General features: G+C 37.7%; 1 protein-coding gene across 4 annotated transcripts in view; it reads left to right on the top strand.

The window, feature by feature from the left end:
• ARHGAP28 (Rho GTPase activating protein 28) overlaps positions 1 to 22,974 on the top strand; it is a 67,623-nt gene extending 44,649 nt beyond the window's left edge. For 2 of the 4 annotated variants that reach the window (XM_026035466.1, XM_026035469.1), the window contains exons 4-15: positions 2,799 to 2,886; positions 4,860 to 5,017; positions 7,328 to 7,493; positions 7,584 to 7,675; positions 8,985 to 9,062; positions 12,010 to 12,172; positions 13,946 to 14,028; positions 15,794 to 15,991; positions 16,684 to 16,827; positions 18,826 to 18,980; positions 19,642 to 19,706; positions 21,656 to 22,974. In XM_026035466.1, the coding sequence (XP_025891251.1) occupies positions 2,799 to 2,886; positions 4,860 to 5,017; positions 7,328 to 7,493; positions 7,584 to 7,675; positions 8,985 to 9,062; positions 12,010 to 12,172; positions 13,946 to 14,028; positions 15,794 to 15,991; positions 16,684 to 16,827; positions 18,826 to 18,980; positions 19,642 to 19,706; positions 21,656 to 21,747 (1,482 nt within the window). In that variant the 3' untranslated portion in view covers positions 21,748 to 22,974. The remainder of the gene's footprint in view (positions 1 to 2,798; positions 2,887 to 4,859; positions 5,018 to 7,327; positions 7,494 to 7,583; positions 7,676 to 8,984; positions 9,063 to 12,009; positions 12,173 to 13,945; positions 14,029 to 15,793; positions 15,992 to 16,683; positions 16,828 to 18,825; positions 18,981 to 19,641; positions 19,707 to 21,655) is intronic. The other 2 variants (XM_026035467.1, XM_026035468.1) reach the window with 2 other exon arrangements.

Below are 22,974 nucleotides of genomic sequence, written 5' to 3'. Positions count from 1 at the left end.
CATGGAGGTTATCGGCTCTGCTAGTGCTCAAAGCCTAGAAAAATCAACAGCAGAATACAAATAGGGGGGGATTTTTTTATTGTTGCTATTATTTTTACTGGGAGAGGCAATGAAGCACCGCGCTCATTAACAGCTCTGCGTGTTGTTACCAGCTAAAACTCTGGAGTTTTTGCAAGCATAATTCTTGGGCAATGCATGACAAAATCATGTCCTAATTAAAGAACAACAACTAACTAGCCCAGAGCTGTTTGCACGATAAAGCATTTGTGATGAGAGAGCCTGAAAATATGACTATATCCAAAGCACTGGCAATTTGTATCCTGAACAGATCCGTAAAGCTACCCTCTTTTGCCTGTATTTCCCTTAGTTGTAGGAATGACAATAGAATTTTTCGTTCTACTGCTCTACTGATTTGTTTTTACATTTTATACAACAAAGGAGCTAGTAAAGATCTGACTTTCCATCTCATCTCTTTCTTTTTTTTTTCTTGCTGTTCTGGCTTCCTCTTCCCATTGGAAATTCCTGTGTACATTGTGCTAGTAAACACTGGAGTCATTTTTAGCATCAGATAATGAGAAGTGCCTAATGAATCACTTGCAGACAGAACTCAGGATATGTGAAGTCTTGTCTTCACTGGAGACCTAGCCAATTCAATAAAACTGTCCCCATTTGGGGAAGGGCAGAATTTGACTTTTGGCCTTTCACATTCATCAAGATAGAAGCATCTCATTTTTCTAAAATCTTTGTTTTTCACTAAAGAAGCAATACAGATCTCTGAAAAGAATGCATTGAAAAGCATATTTGGTGGAAGCATCTTCTGCTTGGAAGACGCTTCCACCAAATAATTGGAAGACTTGGCTTCTTTGTTACTCTCCCCATGGTGAAAGAAGGCAAAAATCTAGTGTTTTCCAGTCATTCCTTGTTCAGTAAGTGCACAGTTCATCATATTCATCTGCAACAAGCTAGAGCAGCCTCCAGGCTCCTCCACACTGCTGGGTGAGAGCTAGAGCTTTGCTCTTAGTTCACCTTTCCCAGCCGCAGAGCGCTTAGCTAAAACTGCTTACTACTGCTTTTTTGCTATTGATTTCACCTGTGTATTGAGACTGAAAGTTTTTTTTTTTTTTAATATACTTTAGATTCACTGTAAGCCTATTTTGAATACTATTTTCAAGGTCATGTACTTTGGGCAGTGAAAGTAGATGAGCCAGTTGCAGTTGCTGATGTCTGTCATTAGTTTCTCCATCTGGATCTTAAACTGTGGAATAATWACTTTTATGTTTGATCTGCCTGAAATGCAGAGGCAAGTTTAACTGTCCTTTCCACTTCTTTACTCCTACCTGACGTTCACATTGCTTTGTCTGATGTTGTAAAACCATTTGTGTAAATGTTATGGGGTTTTATCGTAAAAGTTCTCCTTAAAAAAAAAACAAAAAACAGTCCTTACATTCTGCCGCAAAGGAAGTCCATGTGACTCAAATCCTGTTTGCTATCAAGTTTGTAGGCTGTTGAATAGACTCTCTCAGGAGAGATTTTATTCATGTTAGATTTGACTTTGTTACCCAAATAGCTTGAAGGATAAGATTGAATAAAACGACTGCCACTTTAATTTGGGCTTCCAATTGGAAGGACTGCCCCTCTTAAATATCTGACTTTTTTGTCAGCCTGGAAGCTGCTCCTGTGCACTGACTACAAATGGGGAAGACAAAATGTTGTGCCCTGAGGCATCCCTGCTTGTTGATAAGCAGCCGATTTAGCAGTTTAAAGAGCAATTTAAAGAGCAGCTTGGCTGGGTTCATCRGGGCTCTCGCTGCACATTTGGTAGAAAAATGAAGGCTGCTCTTTAGGAGGTGGCAGCATCTGATAGCAAGGTCAGGTGTGAAACAGCAGGGCTTGAGAAACAGAGGGGCTCCAAAGGCACCCAGTGGGATGCAAAGAAGAGCAGACTGAAAAATATAAGGCTAGTTTGRGGCAGCTTAGCCATTTTTGCCCCTCAGAGCTTCTTTATATCCTGCCATTTTTTCAGGCAAGAAAATAATGCCCATGAGCTCCTACCCTCCCTCCACACACACAGACTGATTTGTCTTTATCCCGGAACTGCTGAGCACAAAGCACAGCAGCCAAGAAACGGAGACACYTCTTGAAAGTCACCCCGTGGGCTCCAGAGCCCCCTCTCTGCTGTGCCGCATGTTCTAGCCTCATTTTTAAACAGTGCAGAATGATTTCTGGAGCAGGAACAAAAGAAACTGAATACAGAAAAGGTGGGGTTTTTTTTTTTCACCAATATGTTCTTGCAGTCCTCTGACAGAGTGCGAGTACATAACCCATTGGAGGACACCAATTCATTAGCAATTTGTTGGTGACCAAGTCCTGAACGATGGAGAACAGTCCAGTCTGGCACGTGCTTGGATGCTCAACGGGTGTCAGAGATAGCTCAAGCAGAATTGTGGCCAAAGTGATTAAAASTGGGATGGATTACAATTTGACAAGAACCTTTCACTTAGTACAATTACGTACAGCAATTTACTTAGCTAATTTCAGTCATTATATAGGGCAGGGCTCATTAGCTACAGAGAGCTGTAATAACACTGACCTCAACGTGATCCATATCTGTGCAGCCTGAGAAAGATTAATTCCCAGACTGGGCTATGAAAAACGGACTCTGGCAAATCACTACAGGTTGTTTAAACGTCGCAAAACAATGTAAGCTGAGAATGATTCACTGTTGCTTGAACTGTGGCAGTTTCTGTCCATAGACTTTTACTTTCACTGCAGTCTGATCATTTTTCCTTGCCCATCAGCCCACATTTGAGACAGTTCCAGTGTCACCAGTTCCTTCTAATGGTATCCAGCTTCCTGGGCAGAAGCCAGTTTGGAAATCAGTTAGCTGTGAGTATGCCAACGTGTAACCAGTGTTCACTTCCTCCTAGAAATGATAGACAGAAAGATCTGTCTGTGCTTGTGAGGCCAGTTCCCTGCCGTGCACCGGAGACATGCTGAATATATTTTTTCTTAAGATTATTATCAGCTTATTGTCATGTAAGAACCAAAGTTTTCTGTTCAAGGCTGGTGTTATGCAGACACAGACTCCTGCCCTTGAGGCTGAGGAGTCTAAAAGGTATTGATTGTTTCAATACCAGGAATGTAAAAATAACCTCTAAACAAATTGACAAAGAATTTGCCCATAATATGTCAGCAACATATTTTCTTGTTGCAAATCATAATAAGAAAGATGCCTATTTCCTTCATATTTCTTCTCTAGTACTGCAGAAATTGTAATGTTAGAAATTCACCATTTTTCCGGTTCTCCTGTATTATTCTGGTCTGGACACTACCCTGGTGGTGATTGGCAGTGCTAATGAAAATGATGGCTCTGCTCTACATAGCATCCAAAGAACTGTCAGCAACCTTCCAGGTGAATGTCCTTCTCTTAGCTTGAAAGCTCATCCCATTGCTATTTTTCAGGGCTTATATAAAACGGTATCAATCCTCATTTTCCTAAATTACTCCCTTATACTTTTAAGTCTGGATATAGTGCCAAACACATTTTCCTTGGTTGCAGAAGCCCTGTGCTGGTCTTACTTCTGCTCTATGAGCAGTTGCTTTAGAACAGATGGGGACCAAATTGCCAGGGACACAGGGGRGGATCTGTGATGCAAGATCTGAGAAGGAGAGATAAAAAAACACCTTTGAATGGGTTRGCCCTTTTAATATGTAATGCTGGCCTGCAACCTAAGGCCACAGTTCAGAAGGCAAGTTGTTGGGGCCTAAAGGCATAACATTATTTTGTAAATTATTTAATAATACACTTTGTAAAATAATACAGTTTTAATTTGTGCCAAAACAAAGTGTTCTTCAAAAAATATTTAAGTCTCTGTATATGCAAACAAAAGATTCAAAAATCATGGGACATGCGCATGTCCATAAAACATGTAATACTGTTTAATTCACCTTCTGATTTCCTTTGGCTTTTGAATGGCTTTAGGTCATGTTTGTTAAACTCTGCAGTCCTGGGAGGTGAAACTTTACTTCACTTTCAGTGAAAGCTATGATTATCTTCCAATTGCATGAGTCAAGGAGCTGGATCTTGAGGGAAAACCTAAAAGTGTCATGAGCTGTGGGACATAAGTCATGAAAGTTGGCAACACTGGAACTCATGCATGTTATTACTCTTTGGACTCCATGACAATAGAGTGTTTCTGTGCTTRATATTTGATTTCAAAAATTTTCCTCTGGCATCCATTAATTTCAGGAGGCAACTATATTTTAAAGTACAGCAATAAAGTATTTCAAAATCTCTATCAGAAATTCCAGTAGAGATAGTGTTTTACAAACTGGAAGACTATATAATGAATCCTATTTTGGTGATATACACCTAGAGTAGCAACTGTGGGAAATGTGAGTCCTTATGTATGGGAGTATATATAAACATACACACAATGTCTTATGAGTGTAAATAAGTCAACTTATTGAGAAACTATGTCAACTGTATTTTCTGTCAGGAACTCTTAATTTAATTGTTCATTACACACRTGCCAACACACTTGCCTGGCCTGAGTAGACAAGGGCAGAGTACAAAAACTTGATAGTTCCTGATAAACAGGAAGTTCCAGCTTGACTATCTTTCTCACGAAAAAGCAACCAGTAAAATAATCAAAAATTGAAAATAGGGATTTTATTTCTAAGGGGTAATTTCCTCCAGACAAAACAGGAACATGCTGTGTTTTACACTGAAATTCCTCTTTGAAGGACTTCCTTTATTACTTTCTCAAGATTTTTGTCATCTCAGTCAAAATTTTAATGTCTCTGTATCAAATGCAAACATACATTTGATGTTCATATGCAGTTTCCGTTGTTTTCAGCTAATAGCTGTCTAGATTGTGGACTAGATAAAGGCAGCCCATTGGTAATGGAAGAGCTCTCCTATGAGGTTTCTTTCTCAGAATCCATTACAGTCGTTCCAAAAGCCCGTGAATGGCAGAAAAATCAGAGATTCAAAAAGGACGACTCTGCTTTGCCTGTAAGTATTCTTTGGATATTTTCTCAATTATTTTCTTCAACCCGTTCATGTCCTGCTTTAGATCACACTGAAGGCTGTTAAGACATACTAGATGTCCTTAATTATGGGCACTTCCTGCTGCGGGTGCCTACCTCATGTGTTTCTGACTCCCAGAGGGGCTCCAAAGAAAATAAAATTTCCATCATAGTCTTATTTTATATCCATCACAAGCTGGTCTATGTAACTYAATCCAGAAAAGAAAAATGGCATCATCTGCACATTTTTCACCTAGAAATAATGGCCAGTTACTGGTACTGAGAGTAGGAGTCATTTTCATTGCTTGATTATYGCCTGTGAAATTTATGAAACGATTGTTAACTATTTGAAAGGATTTCCTGAATGTTGTGGTGTCCAGTACCGATATAAAATTGTTCCTATCCACTGAATTCATTCAGAATTACCCATTCGTCCATCTCAGGCACCAGCACTTGAGATTTAGAAGTAAGCTATCCTGTTGAAAGGAGAAATAGATACCAAACAAATTAGAACTGATGTGAAATCCTTGTGCTTTAGCGTGTCTGGCTGATCTCTGATGGGGAAAACTTCAGTGCCCAGAGAGCAACTATATCACTGCATTCATCAAGATAAAATGCCAAACAATGCCAGGCATAGTCTTTATCCAAATGCTAGTAATTTCATTTCAGAATACCACAGCCACCTTCAACACTGCACAGTGCTATGACTGTACTGTTTGTTGTGTCTTGTGTCATGATTCTCCAGTAATTTTTCTCACAAAGACGCACAGCCCAAAGCTTGTTTTAACACTGTATCACATAATAAGTGATATATTAGCAGACAACCAGCCACCATGGAAGTGCGTTGTAGCCATTCTTTGTAATCTGTCATGGAGAGCCTGGGATTTCTTCTTGGCAAGTGCACTTCCAAAGGGATTATGTTATTCCCTGTGTTCTTTTTTTCTTCTTCCTCTCAGAAAATATATGTATATTGTGTAAATTGTTTTTTCTTATTTTCAACATAATTTATTATGCTTTGTTTGCATATGGATTTTTTTTTCATCACTGGGATTCAAAAAGCATAGAAATTCTGTTTCTTTTAATATGTCTTTGGAAGATCATTCTCCCTGCAGGTTTTGTTACATTATTAAGTCTCAGCATAAATGTAACAGTGGAAATGTAGTATTCTCTGGAGGGAAGATGCTGGCCCAAAATTGGCAATACATTGGTCATTAAACTGGTTATTCTTTCTGCACTCTGTCTTCTCTTGAAAGGCCATATGGAATATGATTTACATGATCTTGATCTTCTTTGTCTTCCTTTTGAAACTAGTCTCTGATTAATTTTTTTTTTTTGGTCTTTTTCCTAGTCTTTTTGATTGGCCTTATCAAGAGATGGGTTAAATTTATTGAGTCCAAAATCACTTAATAAGAGGGCTGTGCTGAGTATCCAGCAACAAGGCATTCTTAAAGGCTTTGCTTCCACTCAGCTCTCTAAAAGGAGGGGATGATTTGTAATGCTGTTTATTTATGCCTATGACTAACAATTACTGCTTTAAATTACAATAACAAAGTTCTACAGTGCTTTGAAAACATACTCTTCACTATGTCATTTTTATTATTTAGAACAATTATGTCAAAACTGATAAGTCTTTAGTTCATGTAAAAGATACATGAAGCCTATGTGAATAACATATTTCTTAGCTTCTGGGAGTCCTGTTTCTCAGTCTAAATGCTTTTTGAGTAATAAAATATGTAAGTAAGTGGTAGATTGGGATCAGGACTATGAGGTTTTAATTTGGGACTTTTACTCTCATCTTTAATCTGCATTTTCCTCTAAAACTTCTTAAACKGATATTAATACAAGGTATTAGTATGGGTTAATTTCCCTGCCATCCTCCATCATTGATATACAACCATATTGGTGATGAATCATGCCAGCTTCTTCAGCAGCATTATGGGAGAAGCAAAGCACAGTATTATAAACAACTGAAAACGGATAAAAGTTTAATTAGAATGTAGCTAATTATTTCAAATATTTAGCTAGTATGGTCAGGATACYTAGGTTAATATGTCTACTCTGGCAAAATGCATCAATCAAACTTCAAGTGAACATAATGAGTAAGAAGCTCAATTTTACATTCCAGAGAGTTTCAGGTTATCTCAATGTATTATGTTTATATAGAGCAGTGCAGATCAGGTCCTTGGTGTTACTAATTTACTGTGTCTTCCCCTCACATCTGGGCATCTCTTTCACAAACAAAATTCACACACTCTAATTTTTATCAAAATAAAAATGCGACCCATCTCTGTTGTAGAAATTCATCATTCGGAAGAGCCGTTTTGGATTGACAGAGGTTGGGGACCTTTCTCCCGAGGACATGAAGAAGATCCGCTACCTCTCCCTTATCGAGTTAACGGCCTTCTATGATGCGCTGGGGGTGGAACTGAAGAGGAACAGAACAGAAAGAATCAAAGGACGAGGTACTGCACTGGGCTAGTTCTCAGGGCTGGTAAGATGTGTGTGAGGATGTATGTTCTGCCTTTCACATTTTTTACTTCTCTATTTTTAAGAAAATGGTCTTTTTGGAGTCCCTCTCACAGTACTACTGGAAAATGATCAAAAGAAGGTTCCAGGCATAAAAGTTCCCCTCATCTTTCAAAAAGTGAGTAGAACACAACCAGCTTRCATCACAATTGCGTTTCCACCATTAGCATTGACACACAAACAGACGTCAGATAAAAGAAGATAAAGACTTTACAGTTTTCAAGCTGTTGACAAGTTTTCTGTATATATGTYATGGTTTGAACACTTCATGAGGTGGAGATAAAAACTGCTCCTTTTGTGTGTTTTATCTAGCATAGAGACCTCTTTCCATTCCTTTGGAATTTTATGATACCATCTGGAAACTGATTRTTGTTTTTCTGCTTCCATTTCTCACTGAAATATGATGCTATGCAAAATTTTGGGTTTGTGAAGAAATGGTGGCAGGAAGTTCAAGAGTTTTAATTTTCCATGACTTAAAACTAGATAYTATTTCCATAGCAGAAGTTGTATCTTCTCCTTGAGGTTTGTATAACAAGACAATATCATTTAAATAAATCACTTGACAATACGGTGACATCCAGTGGATGTTCTGGACAYATATACAAACACACATAAAACTGCACAGATTTACATGGACTTAAAATTGCAACAGATTTCTTTGTAAATGCTGACAAAACAAGCAGGATGAGGTGTCATGGAGAAGACCRAGGCCGTTGATAAATATAATTACATGTCTTTTCAATCAACTGCACCAGCTCCTCGGTCAAGTTCCTCTAGCAAATTAGCAGGATCCAACTGATAGAGAAGGAAGCTAATGCCAATAGGATAGGTAGTGAAAAGCCAAAGCAATGCAAATAAATACTAGGAAATTATTTTCCTTTTTTACTCATTTTTATTCTGTTAAAATAAAATCTATTTATTTTTCTACAGAATTAGGTGAAAAGACTATGCTTTTATTCACAGAAAATTCAAAAGTAAAGTATCCTGGGGTCATTTTCTAATCTGAGTTCTCAGGTCTCAGRAACATATGTTATCTATAGTCCTCTCTATTGTAGCCCTCAGTGTGTGACTTCAACTTTTCTCAGAGGTTAATTTTCCCTCAAAACACCATTGTGATTTAGCCTATGTACCTACCCTTTTATTAATACCTTTATGTGTTACTTGTTCTCCAGCAGTGCCAAGTCTCAAGTCAAGGATAGAAAGGCCTATTGTGTTATCAGATTTCCAAACTCTCTGACTCTGTATTTCAGGGTGAGGTACATGGAAGTCAAATTAGGCACAATTACTTACATGAACAAATAATTTTCATTAGCTAATTATATAGAAATGTATCTTTTTTGAGTTAATTTCAAGGAGGCTCTGCTGAAACAGTATTTTAAGAGTATTTTTAAAAAGTTCTGAATATTTTTCTATTTTTTTTGCCACAGTTGTTACTCAAGCTTGAGGAAACAGGTTTAGAAACTGAAGGAATTCTTCGAGTGCCTGGATCTGCCTCAAGAGTTAAGGTACATGCTTGTCCCCAGAMAAGCTGCATTCTGCTTTCCGGACCACAGATTCTGTGTAAAATAGTACAGTGCATATAAATACCCCCTGCATATAAACACTGATGTGTATAGATCAGTATTTCTATTCCTACAAGCAAAAGGTCAGATTGGTTCCTGGGAACCAATAAATCACAGAACATGTGTGCTATTGCTTTGCATTTGTTAATGTTCTATAAAAAGCACAAATTCGATGGTTAGTGCAATTTCACTCCACTAAGCACTGAGGGATTCTTTCAGTTTATCTCYGTCATCCAAAATTGTGGTGATCTTATCTCTGTTTTAATTTATTTCAGAGACTCCAGAGTTGCTAAACTGAGTAAATTCAAGATAAAGATCTCATTTCATGTCACTTTAACCTTTGTGTGATTTCTTTTCTCACTTATCCTCTGTGATCTTACAATTTCATGTCCCGGGTGAGACAGTTTTGGCAGCATAGAGCATTGCATTTTTGGAGTCTTATCTGCTGACTGTTGCCATAGGGTATTTTGTGCTCAAAAAGTCGTGCATGTGAGCAACTGCAGTGCAGTTAAGTGCTGCAGCTGTTTCTCCATACTAACTCCCTCTTAAAGTGGTTTATTCCCTTGAAATCATTAGGAAATTAGATTTTTTTCCTGGGCTTAGTGATGTCTCTTTCCCTTTTTTTTTGTTTGTCTATTTCAAGCAACTTCTCATAGTGTTCACCTCCTTTCTCATTCAGAAGAAAACAGYCTTCCTATCTGAGGCAGCTGAAGCACGGTGGCAGCCACAAGGCATGAAAAAAGAACAATGAGAGTTACTAAATATTGATGGGTCATTAAAAATGAGCGCAAGAGAAATAACAGCATTACGTGACACTCGCCAAAGATAGGCAGCTGCATCCCAACTCCCTCTGATAGTCTGGATCGATACAAGCACTCAACGCTTTCCAAAGTGCCACCTCTTGCAAAAGGGAGCCCCTAATTTAGCTTGTATATTTCAGCTTCCTCATTTTTTTCAGGCAAATATTTGAGATGTTATTTCACACAACCTCCAGTTTTTCTGACCTCTCCAGGGAGATTACACAGTGGGGCTGTCTTATTGCCTTATTAAATGACTCTCTTGCTCTTGGTGTCTTCATATTCTTTGTATCTTTACTATTCTTATTTTTATTCACAACTATATTCAGAGAATTGCTTTGAGATACTAGTTTCTGTGTATCTCTCCTGCACTGGGTGGTAAGTTRAACTTCCCACACGATGGTTTTAAATTATTTGAGTTGTGGGTTCATTTATGTCTGTCCAATGAGCCAACCAGCAAGAAAGAGAATTTTCCAAAGCAGATTCAGATTTCATCCTTCAAAGCCTTCATACATTATTATGACATTAGGATTTGAGGGCATTCCAACTTTATTTCAGTCTTGTTTGGAGGAATAAAAGGCATATGGAAATGATTAAAGGTTACTTTTCTATAAAATGAAGAAAACATAAATACAAGTGTTCCTCTGTCTCTAGTCCTTGATTTCTAACAAAAGCTGCAGTGAACTAAAAATGCATGACAGTCTATTGCGAGATCAGTCAATTTAAAAAAAATGCTATAAGAAATGAGCTTCATAAAAATGTCTTTAGATATATATATACACATACATGAACACATGCACATAGATAAAGTTTGTATATATATACTTGTCTGTGCATGTGTATATATGAAATATGTGTGTGTATTTCAAAATGTGGCTTTCCATTTTAAGGCTTCTTCATAGTTCTCAGCATAAAACATACTAAGCCTTTTCTCTTCTTGAGCTTTTAACAAAAAGTGAGGAATTCTTTTCCACATTTCTCAATTAGTTACCAGAATAGAATTTAATCCAAGTATGTGCATGGATTATGTGCAAGGTATGTGAATGCAGAGGAAGCTGAGGTAGCACAGATTACAACCAGTAAAAGGTGCTGATAAAAATGAGATTGTGACATTATACACCAAATCCTGAATGACTTTGTGTTTCCTTTTGTTCCAACTATTTCACTTCATTATGTGTGACCATATTTGATATGTAATTTCCTTCAATTCATTTGTGGAAAGTAAACAGACTTCATTTCTAAAAATCATTTCTGTCTTAATGGGCTAAGTTTTTTTGTATTATAGTAATACACTTTTGATTAAAAAAAATATGCTTTGAAACTGTAAATCAAATGTTTYTTGCCAGTAAAACTTATGGAAATCRTGTAATTTATGGGTATCTTTATATTATAACAGCCTCCTTCAATCTTATTAACCCAATGATGTTTTCATTGAGCTTGCACTTTCCAAACAGTAATCTGGGTTTGAAGCCAAATTATCCTCCCACTTGGAACCCTACTGCGTATTTCCCTGGACATATGCAGAATATGTTGACTAGTTTGCCTCCAAAATTAAACTTCTGTTATAAAGCAAGATGCTGACACTGCAGAACAAGTAGATTAAAGTGGCTTCTGCCTTAGAGCTCTATTAGGTAAAATACCAACAGGTTCTCTAGCAAGTTAACAGGTGGTGAAGAGGAAGATCCTACTCATTTGTGATTTAAGGGTCAAAGCCTCTAGAGAATGTTTTAAATACATATTTTTTAAATGTTATAAAAATGTCATTCAGCTGACCTTTATTTCAAAGGTTACATTGTGCAAAGAGGTCTTGCTTTAAACTCRTTCAAATGTGTCATTGACAAAAATCTTAACTATGACAAACAAAACTTAGCTGGTTTGCAAAACATCCATATGCATCTGATTAGCTAACTTGCTCTATGGAGTAGAACTCCATACTACTGTATTTGGATGGTTACTCCTGGTTTAAGGCAACTTTAATTCAGCTATATATAATTCAGTATATGCTATTGTTTGTAATAATATTTGAGAAATGATTTCGAACTGTAAGGTCAGGAGCAGTGGTTAAAGGTTAGATTTTTTTTTCTGTCTTTCAGAATCTCCATCAAGAACTTGAGGCAAAATTTTATGATGAYACTTTTGACTGGGACCAAGTACGAAATAATGATGCAGCAGGACTGCTAAAAATGTTTATAAGGGAACTCCCAAGCCCACTCTTCACCATCGAATATCTACCTGCTTTCATCACGCTAGTGGAAAGTAGGTAGAAAAGAGATAAACAAATTATGGTAATATGTAGAAGTGTTTTACGTACAGAGGTCTACTGCATTGTCTAAACATTTGATTATTCTGCAAGTTTTCCTTTTCAGATGAAAAAAAATCATTTATTTAGCAAATAGTATAGACTCATTTTGTGGCTGACAAGTCCATTTAAGTTGGGATATGAACCTGTGGTTAAGTGATGGTGAGCATTGCCTTTCATATATAACCTCTGACCCACGCACATTATAGATTTCACAAATAAAAATTTCTGCACCATAACTTCACATAAGTTCAAGTCACTGCATTTTAGTTATTATTTTATTAGATCTATTKTGTGTTTATTATCGTTTATGCTGAGATCAGAGTGTTTATATAAATACAGAAGTTCTTACAGAAAGCTTCAGACAACTTCATTTTGTTCTCAGCGTATACACAGCATCTCATGCTTGGTACATTTTCCTTCCAGGAAGGATGCATTAGAGCTTAATAATACCTATTAATTTTAGTTTAAATTCTCTTGAGTTTGGAAAGAGTGTGAGTATCGGGATGGAGCATTTCTTAGTACAACCATAAATCGGTATAGAAAAATTGGGACTCTTTTGTGAGTTTGCAGCCAATTTTTTTGTGTCTCCATAAAGCATTTTAAAGGGCACAAAAGTTGTCTCCCTTCCTGTAACCTTGACATATCTGAATACCCTCCTTGTGAGTCCCAGGCTGAAAACATGGAGGGAACGACTGAATAGGAGGTGGTGTATGCACACAATAAAGTGACTTTATTGCCTGAACAGACACTGTCTCCAGCACTGCTGTTTTTTCCCCTGAACCTCTATCATGAGTACATAAAGGAGGAACGTAGGGAGGAAGGGGCCAAGCTCTTCTCAGTGGTGGCCAGTGGTAGGGCAATGGGTGTAAGTTGAAAAACAGAAAGTTCCACCTCCATGTGAGGAAGGACTTCTTTACTCTGAGGGTGACAGAACACGCTAACCAGAYAGGTTGTAGAGTCTCCTTCTCTGGAGGTCTTCCARACCTGCACTGTGCCATGTGCTCTAGGTGTCCCTGCTGGAGCAGGAGAGTTTTACYAGATGATCTCTAGAGCTCCCTTCCAACCTTAACCATTCTATGATTCTGTGATTTGCCCCAAATGGGAATGAGTGGTGGAGTTAGTTTATGTCCTTCCCATCTTCTCAAACCCAACTTTTCTAGCGAGAATTGTACCTTATTAATATAGAACAACTATTGAAAAATTGTGTTCTGTAGAGGCTCTAGTTTGTCTACAGTGCTAGATTTATGATTAAAGGTACAAATACTACTTAAGTTATTAACAGTCAAGCTTGAAAGTAAGGGCACATGGATTCAGCAAATCACTCGAAAATACCAATCTGAACATTTTGTGAGAACAAGTACCCATTTCAGTTTGAAACTTGGTAACAATGGCATGATCCGTATGATTATGCCATAGATATTAAAAAGAGAATATAGTGATATCAAAGAAAAACTGACTAACACTGAAAAATTATAGAACTGTTGTTATTTAGACAGAATTTTGTACAGGATTGTCTCATTCTATGAAAAAGACCAAAGACAAGGAGGAAAAGCCCATTCATTAAATTGAATTTATGCCATTTGGGAAAAAGGTTGCCACTAATCAATATCAACATACTARTCTCAATTACTGGTGGTTGTTGTGTCTCTAGAACAACTGATTAGCAAGGCTTTTAGCACAAACCAATCATAATTAGGACTTTAAATATTAATTATTCATATTCTTAGAAATCTCCAAGATCAAGTTACAACTACAAGCTTTGCATCTGCTGATCATGCTGCTGCCCGAGGCCAATAGAGACACAGCCAAGGTATGTGCTCTGTGTGCTATTATCCACCATCTGTGGTGCTTTGGACTTTTAAATTAGAGATGGAGTTTGTTTCTAAGAGGCAGTGATCAGCTGCTTTGCCATGAAAGCATTCATCTGTTTCTCTTATAATTCCATTGAAAAAAGATGTTCCAATTCSCTGGCTGTACTTACTTTTACAAGCAATAAGGAATTACTGTTGGAAGTATCCAAATGCTGATGTTGGTGAAAACTGCTAAGTATCTTTTGCTTTGAAGTGTCCATTTTAAAGCTGTTTGTTCCTCACATTGTTTGGAAAATAAGATTTTCTGGGTTTCTGGGTTTTCGCTTTAACTTTGGAATAAAATTAAAACTCCAAGAGCTCGTCTAGGACACTCCAGGTGGTGAATGGCACTGAAGAAGTCCACTGGTTCAGAGTAGAGAAGATGATAGTTCTAAGCAAAACTCCTGAAACATATGTCTATAGCCTGGATATCAGGTCCTCAGCCTGATCTGTTTGGCTTTACAAATCCATACTCCTTGGCCTGTACTGCTCCATGTGATTGCTAGAAACTGGCTACAAAAGTTTTTTGTTTGGAAACTCATGGATTTGAATGTGGGAATGAGGGAAATCTGGGTGACTGAGTTGTCTGGAACCCCAAAATATTTCATCAGATCCTCCACCTCAAAAGTCTTGGAGAGTCAGTTTAGGTGTAGCTTTCATGTCTTCTTGATCTGTATTKCTTTGTGGGTACAAATTCAGGTGTCTTCTTGATCTGTATTTCTTTGTGAGTACAAGACTAGAATTATGACTACCTCTTTAAAGTGTATGGAGTTTTCCTAGGGCTCTGTGAAGATTAGGGGTTATTTCTTATATCCAAGTCCATATACATATGTAAAGCATTTGATAGAGGAGTAGTTTTAAGTATTCTTAKGTTTTCATACAGAAATGGAAGTGATGATAACAAAGCTGAATACTGTTCTACTTGCCATCTCTAGTGAGATTCTAGAAATATCTCYAGTAGAGTTTGTTTTGTATTTCTTTGGTCAGTAAAAATGTTTTACTTGCAAGGCAGGGTATGAAGACAGCAGTTCCAACAATATGGTGATCACAACTCTAACTCTACGGTGATTGCTGCATTGGAGAACAGCAATCCRTCCTGTTCAGTCACTCAAACAAAATCCTACGTAAATTGTCCAAAATGGAAACAAGTTTTCTCCGACTCCGCAATGCATATGCAGATGCAACGTCAAAGACCTACCACAGAGCACTTCTTGCTTTCATTATCCCAGAACCAGTTTTGGTTTGCTGGCAGAAATGCCTCCAATTAAAGCACATAGGGGAGCGGTGCGTGTCTGAAGAGAGACCGATCACCCTGATGACTCCAGCACAAAAAAAAGCCTCTACCAAATACATCAATATGGACACCCTGAATGCTGTGGAGAAATAAACTATTCAATTGCAAAGCCTTTATACCTTTCCTCTACTGAACGATTTAGAGTCTCAGTGCAAATACTGCATTTGATTTTAATGAGTTTGGGATATGCTCAAAATGTTCACAATTTATTAATGTCTGTGTCTGATAACTTGAATCATTCTGTAGTTACTAACAAGGGTGAGTGTGCTCGTGAATATCATGCACAGTGAGCTCAAGCTAGAAGGCAAAAAAATCCTAAATATCACTTGCAAAAAGCAAATATTTAGACAGACATATCTACATTTGGAAATATTGCATTTAATAAGTAAAACCTTTTGTGAGACTGAGCATAATAGGTGTTGTTTTTCTAGGCCTTCCTTCAGTTCCTGAAGAAGGTGGTTGCCAATGAAGGGAAAAATAAAATGAATCTCTGGAATGTTTCCATGATTGTTGCACCAAACCTCTTCATCTACAAAGGCAAACGTGCAAACCAACAAGAAATGCAAGCAGCTGCCACCACAGCACACATCGTGCGACTTTTAATTAGGTACCAGGACATCTTGTGGACAGTGAGTAATGGTGATTCTCTCTTTATGTGTCCAGGATAGAAAAGTATTTTGTGATATGCTGCAGATCTGTAGAAATCAGTGTAAACAGGTCTTGGCAGAAGAAACTATCTGCTGCTCTATGGAAAATGAGTAGAGCTTATATATCTGTAGAAAGAGGAAAGCCTGAAAGGAGCTTTTCCTTACCTAAGACATCCTTCTTAGGATGAATAAATCCTCTGCAAGTACCAATCCCACACCACCGATTACACAGGATAATATAGATGATGAAGTGCAGATGTCTAGATGAGATGTCTAGACTTGACTGAGATTAAATGACTGTTTAAAGTCTAGCTCAAAATAACTAATATGGGTYAGTGTCTTTCCTGCTTGCTGGACTTCTGAAGGTTTATCTGAAAATGTTGACAGTCTCAGCTTGTTCCCTTAGAAGGGAGGGAGGGTTGGTGGAGATGAGAGCCTTGCAATGAATTTCCTATAACTGCAAGCATCACTGAAAAGTTTTATGTGGTATGAAAAAAAGGACTTACAATTTTACCTAAAGAATAACTTGTAGCTAATAATCCCCTGTATCTTTTGGCATTGAATAGAGTTTCTGGTGCATATAGTTTTGCATCTCTCTAAAGCCCCCAAACCAATTTGAGGGGATGAGGAGAGGTATTCATTGTATATGCTCAGCTCCACTTTCTTTCCTTTAGGTCCCATCCTTTCTGATTTCCCAGGTGAGAAAAATGAATGAGGCAGCAATGAACAACAGCAAGAGGCAGCTGATGTTTGACAAGGGCGTAAGAAAGCTTCTGAGGAGAAAGACCATGGAGAGGGAGAGGCCTGAAAGACCAGAGGTGTGTTAAAATGTATCATTTTAAGTCRCATCCTTAACACTTCCCCTCTTCTAGAATCCCTTAAAAACCTCTGATGGGGGAAGGAAATTCCTATAGAGGTGTATAAAGCACTCTTTAAATATTTCATTAAAATTAATTTCCATTCTTTCACTCAGAAAATGCTCCCATCTGGGTTTAGTTAGACTTTCAGTCTGCCTTTCTTTCATTTTCTTTCATTTTCATTTTCTTTCTTTTTTTCTAGGTTATCCACACCCTTACCTAACTGTTCAGTTTGGTTCTTGCACTTTATTTTCCATATATCATTTGTTTCACATGGTAGCTACTGCTAGCTTTATTATTTGCCTATGCATCTCCCATATGACAGAGAACTTGCTCTCTGGTGATTCTGGGAAATAAAGTAGATAAATTTGTGTTTTTCAAATGAATATATATATATATCTCAAATACATTTTATCAGAGAAAAAAAAAGAAAAAGCAGTATGAGTAAAGGTCTTAGACTGAGAAAAGGAAAAAAGGGTAGAGGAGGCAAAGGGAAGGAAAGAGAAGGCAAAGGGAAAGGGAAAGGAAAAGGAAAAGAAAAAGAAAAAAAAAAAAAAGAAAAAAAAGAAAAAATCCCAGTACTCTCTAGTCAGACAGCAGCTTGTATACTTTTGCCATACAAAATAAGCTGATTTGGGAGGTATCTTGASAGATGTGTTTCCCAGCCCAATAGGCTGCAAAGGCAAAGTATTGGGGAGTGATTGAGAAAAGGAGTTGTCCGGCAAAATGCTTTCTAGCGGCTCAAGATATAAATAGTAATGCAGGTTTTAATCTGTTTTATCATCTGTATTTATGTTTTAAAATGATCAGAAATGGGACTGCATATTATAGAAATGTTCTGTGAATGTTAAACAAATACATTCAGCTGTGGCTGGGTAGTAGGATGGTTCACATTAGTGGAACTTGGCAAGTTTGAGGACGATACCAAGCTGGGTGGAGTGGCCGACACTCCGGAGAGCTGTGCTGACATCCAGAGGGACCTGCACAGGCTGGAGAGTTGGGCAGAGAGGAACCTCATGAGGTTCAATAAGGACAAGTGCAGGGTCCTGCACCTGAGGAGGAATAACCCCAGGCACCAGTACAGATTAGGGGTTGACCTGCTGGAGTGCAACTCTGCAGAGACAGATTCTCACTGATTGTTCCTTTATATCTAATAAAAAGGAGTCCACCCCTGGCAGGTAGCTGAAATATGAAGGGTATGTTGGAGACAAACTCAGTTTGGACAGACAGTTGAATTTTGAGAGTACTTATAAGTCTCAGATGTTCTACATTACACAGGGACAAAGTCTGGAGAGACTATTGTACTCTACTCAGCATAGTATTAACTGGATTAGAATTGGAATGCAAACCTTGCTAATTGATTTATCTGCCATTAATCATGGAAGAGTGCATCAACTTCACAGATGATTGTTTGAACCCTGCACAAGGTCAAATTTCAAATTAACGGAAACCATATGGCACTTTTTATGGTTTAATGTCCCTAAGCTTCGATCTAGTTGAAGCTAGAGAAAGCGGAAACAGAATTGGATCTTCACTCATGTGTCAAGAGAATTTCATCTTTAAAAGGAAGAAGAGATATTGCTAGATATTTAAATGTATTTTTAAAGTAAGCAGTTGGTTGATTGGCCAATGTTAACAGAAGCAGACGGTCAAAATCTCAAGACAACAAATTGACTTAGAATATTACTAACAGCAATTATAATTCAAAGGCTATTCTTTATTCTACATGCATTAATGTGATGCTTATGGAGGAGTTTTTGCTTTTGTGTAGTATCTTATTATACTGTACCTATAAATTTGCAATTATATGAATGTAAATATGTCATTTGAATAATTAAGTGAGTCTATGCATGATTTTTTCAACTAGCCTTGAAAGAAAGAATTGTAGATTTTTTTTTTTTCTGAATGGAGCTACAGCAATATGTGTCTTAGAATTATTCTACTGAATATTGACTTTAGGGAGCAGTCACTTTTCCCCCATACCTGCAGTCTGACATACCCGAGGGAGTGATAAGAGTTTATGCTCCACTACATTCAAAAGTCTCTATGGCTATTCAACTCAACAGCCAAACAAAAGCCAAAGACATCCTGGCTCGATTCCACTGTGAAAACAGGTGGGTAAAACAGAACATTTTGTTTTTCCTGAACAATATTTCCAGAACCATTAATGAACAGATTGACCCTTTTCTGAGACTGTGTTACAAGAACTCTTTTATTAACCTAAAATTGTTAAGTTATGATCGTGTTAAAAAAAACTAACCTAAAAAAAAAAAAAGGCTAATAAAATCTAGTTGATTTTTATTCTTTTTATGTTACTTAACAATTGGCTCCTATTCAATCTGCCCTATGTTATGCCTCTACTAAAAACGTACATTTTATAGACTTGCTGCATATTTAACCCAGAGGGATTGTCTTACATCTGTCCATAAAACAGTAAAGTTTTTATTTCTGTAAAGTAATAATTATTAACCGTTACAGGAAATGAGAAATTGTGTCCTGAAAGTCTCTTCTTACAAAGCCTTCTTTTGTTATCACATAATTCTTCTTTTCAAATAAATAATAAAAATATAGAAGACTTAGTTGACTGTGAAATAAAGAATTACTTCTGTAGCAGAGAGTATTAAGTAGCACTTAATTTGTTAGAAGTCCTTACATTTGATAAGTAAATTTTTCAGGAAAAGGGCAAAAAAATTCAAATTCCTGCTTAATATAGATGGGGTTGATAGGGCAGTCATTATAACAGGAAAGACAAAACTGAAGTTTTTTCTCTCTTAGCCATGGATCATCACAAAACACGGGAGGACAGATCCAAAGTTTACATGAAATTGGAGGAAATATAGGTATGTCTCATATTTCAAAATTGATTCCTGAATGTCCTTAGTCTGTTAAAATACTGCACACTGGTACTATTTTCACATAGCCAGGTCTCCCCTGCCTTCCACTACATCTGCGAGAAAGGAGGTTTCTGATCCAAAAGCTGTTAAAAACCAGTGTAATCATCCCTCCTGACTCCAGCATAATGGGAAAGGCTCCCTGCAGGCTGTGATGACCTTATGGCCAGATCCCAGCAGGACTCCTCATGGATGCTGTAGTCTTGCCAGATTCATCTGACCTCTTGCTTTTTCTCTCCCTCTCATAATGGAGATTTTTCCCCCTAGTAAAGAGATCCTTGGTCTTCCTCTTGAAAGCGTATTCCACCCTGCTCTTAAATCTTTTCTCAAATTACATTTCTTCCTCAGTGTATTTAAGTGTTAAACTCCTCCACATAAAAAATCATAATTAAGAATTCAGCCATTGTATACATACATACATACATACATACATACATACATACATACAATATACTGGTACTAATCTGAGTGCTTAGTTCAGATTGTAAATTACGAGCAGTAGGATTTTTGTCTTCTTCTGTGGTTTACACAGTGACATTTTTCTAATAATAACGGTAGTGGCTCACCACACAGGTTATTTGCCTAAAGGTCAAAACGTGATTTTAATTTGATTTTACATAGTTCTGATTTGCTGCTGTCTCTATTCATACAAAAATTCTGGGTACTGTGCTTAAATCTTTTGTCAATTATCTGATCAAATTTGTTTGTTTTCCTAGTTTCAGCTCTGAACAGCCTCTATAAAGTTATTGCAAATCTTGTTTCAACAGCAGTCAAGAAGTAAAGCTAAAAGTCTTTATTCCTAAAGACATGCTCTTAGAAACAAAATTTGATTAGTTATTTGTTTAGCCTGACTAAGTACGGTGACCAACAGATGCTAAAACACGAGAAAAGCCCATGGGCCTTGTGAAACAATCCCAACTACACCCACCATGCTGTTTTAAAAATAAGCCCATTTAATTCATATATTCATTTAAAATAGTTTTCATAGTCCTAGATATTCTGGGGTACCTTATTCCATTGACTATGCATAATTCATTTATATTGCTTTTACTTGAATATAATTGTTAGGACCTGCAGTGACCTTAGAAGTAAGCAAAGAAAAAAATTACCATTAATCCTTAATGTCACAGAAGTGTAACCTCACCAGTTAATTGCTTCATCACCCTGTCTAAATGCAATATAATCCAACAAATCAACTTAAACTCAAGATTTTATTGCCTTTTTACTCAATTAACATGAACTAAAWGCCTCTTTCTGAGTCAAAAACAAATTGTCGCAAAGGCAGCTAGGACTCCCCAGGCAGCCAGCTCCTATTTCCAATCACCACCTAAAAAAGCCATCTAACAACTAGATTTTGGAGGATTCCATTATTTATATTTAGTTTTTTTTAACCAGCAAAACAGCAGCTGCCAAAAACCCTGATATATTCCATATTTTTCTTCATTGGTTCCTGCATGGATGAGAACATCAGCTTCACAGAGCTACTTTTCAAGCATTTGAAAAGAGCACAGAAATCAAATCACAGAGATATAATACCAAGCGGGAAAGAAATAAAGCTACATCCTATAGGTCCAACAGCAATTGTTAGTGGCAATAAAGAAACCRTGATATTTGTCCAAAACTTACTGCCTTTTCCATAATTCCGTGGAAAGTCCAGCAGCCTGTCTGAAAGAGAAGGCGAATCCATGAATCTCACCAAATAACACAGAAAGGCAAATTTGCCCAAACACCCACCTGCACATAGGCACAGGCACATGCAAATCCAAACACCCACCTGCACACCAAACCATAGGCAGATCAGAGACATATTCAAGGCATTTAAGCATAGGTCCGTCCTATGTGTCCTTTGAATGTGCTGAAAGTGTGGGGGGATTCACAGCTGTTCGTTTTTGGCTCAGGTCAGCACTGCCTGGACCCGGACRCCTACATGTTAGATGTTTACCGTGCAAATCCTCAGGCAGAATGGGTGATAAAGCCCAAGGCGAGCTGAAGTGTGAGGTGGCACCATGCTGGACCATGGCCAAATGGACAACCGCGATGCAGCCTGACCGTTTTGTGAAGGTCATACCACAGATTCAAGCAAATTGGTAGCTCTGGGGTTGAGCTCCTTCCTACMGTACTGTTCAGCTGATGTTCGCCATGTACTGATTTTGGTATGAGAACTATCGCTCCAGTTTCTGGAAAACRTCACATCGGTTCTGCTTTGGATTATACTCGTGCCAGCTGGCGCAGGAGTTAAGAGGAAGGACCGAGGTACCGAAGCACAGAGAACAACCTGTCACATACAGAGTTGTTCCTTTCCTGAGCTGGTGTTAGAATGTGTATTTTTGAAAAGGGAAAACTCCAGTGGCATCCTAGGATGCATGCAACACTACCAACCAYGGAAGCGTCGCAGAGACATTCAAGACAAGAAGGTATCTCTAAAACATGGAAGCAGGAGCTCCTTCTACAGCAGTGCCAAAATGTAGCTGAGAAAGAAAACCAAACCTTTCTGCTAAAAGACGTACTGTGTGCATTACTGCAATATTTATGTCCTCAGTCACTCCACATTGGTACCTGACACTGGTGGGAGGCAGGTGGRGGAAGAATAGCCATACCGTTCTATGTATGTAGCACCGTGCAGTCTGTCCGTCTTCTGAAACCATCTGTCTGGATCACGTTACTGTGTGTATTTGTAGGACCACTAACTGTTTTTTTCTCCCTCCCTCCTCTACCACACACACACTGATAGCTCCAGGAGACAAATGCTACAGGAGAGGCATATTCCCTYGCTCCATCTTTTACTTAGTATCTAAGTAGAAGACCTTTTTCATCTTTCACATAGACCTAAATCTGTGGCATTCAATAATAAGATATATGTGCAAATGGTGCCACTTAAAAACATCACCCTTTTTTGTTAACCTTTATCATTTCTTTATTCATAACCTAATTCTTTTTCTTTTGTTTATTTTAGTTTTAATATGTAAGCAGCTTTTATACTATTCAGCAGCACTGAGAAGAAGGATCCTTGTTTGCATCTTGTATAATACAGCATGGATTAGAATAAGAGCTTCCAGTGAGCAGAGGGATTTAATACTATTTAACATTTACAAATTTGGGCCTAAAGATGTAGCTAAGCTAGGCTCAGCTCTGCTAGTAATTTTACAAATAAGTAACAAATCGTAGCACCTTTCAAAGGTCATTTACTGTCTCTGAAGAGAACAAAAGCCTAGAGAAG

Source organism: Nothoprocta perdicaria, unplaced genomic scaffold, assembly GCF_003342845.1.
Source record: "Nothoprocta perdicaria isolate Ctin4 unplaced genomic scaffold, notPer1 scaffold_16, whole genome shotgun sequence".
Taxonomy (NCBI): Eukaryota; Metazoa; Chordata; class Aves; order Tinamiformes; family Tinamidae; genus Nothoprocta; species Nothoprocta perdicaria.
This window is presented reverse-complemented; position numbering and strand designations above follow the sequence as displayed.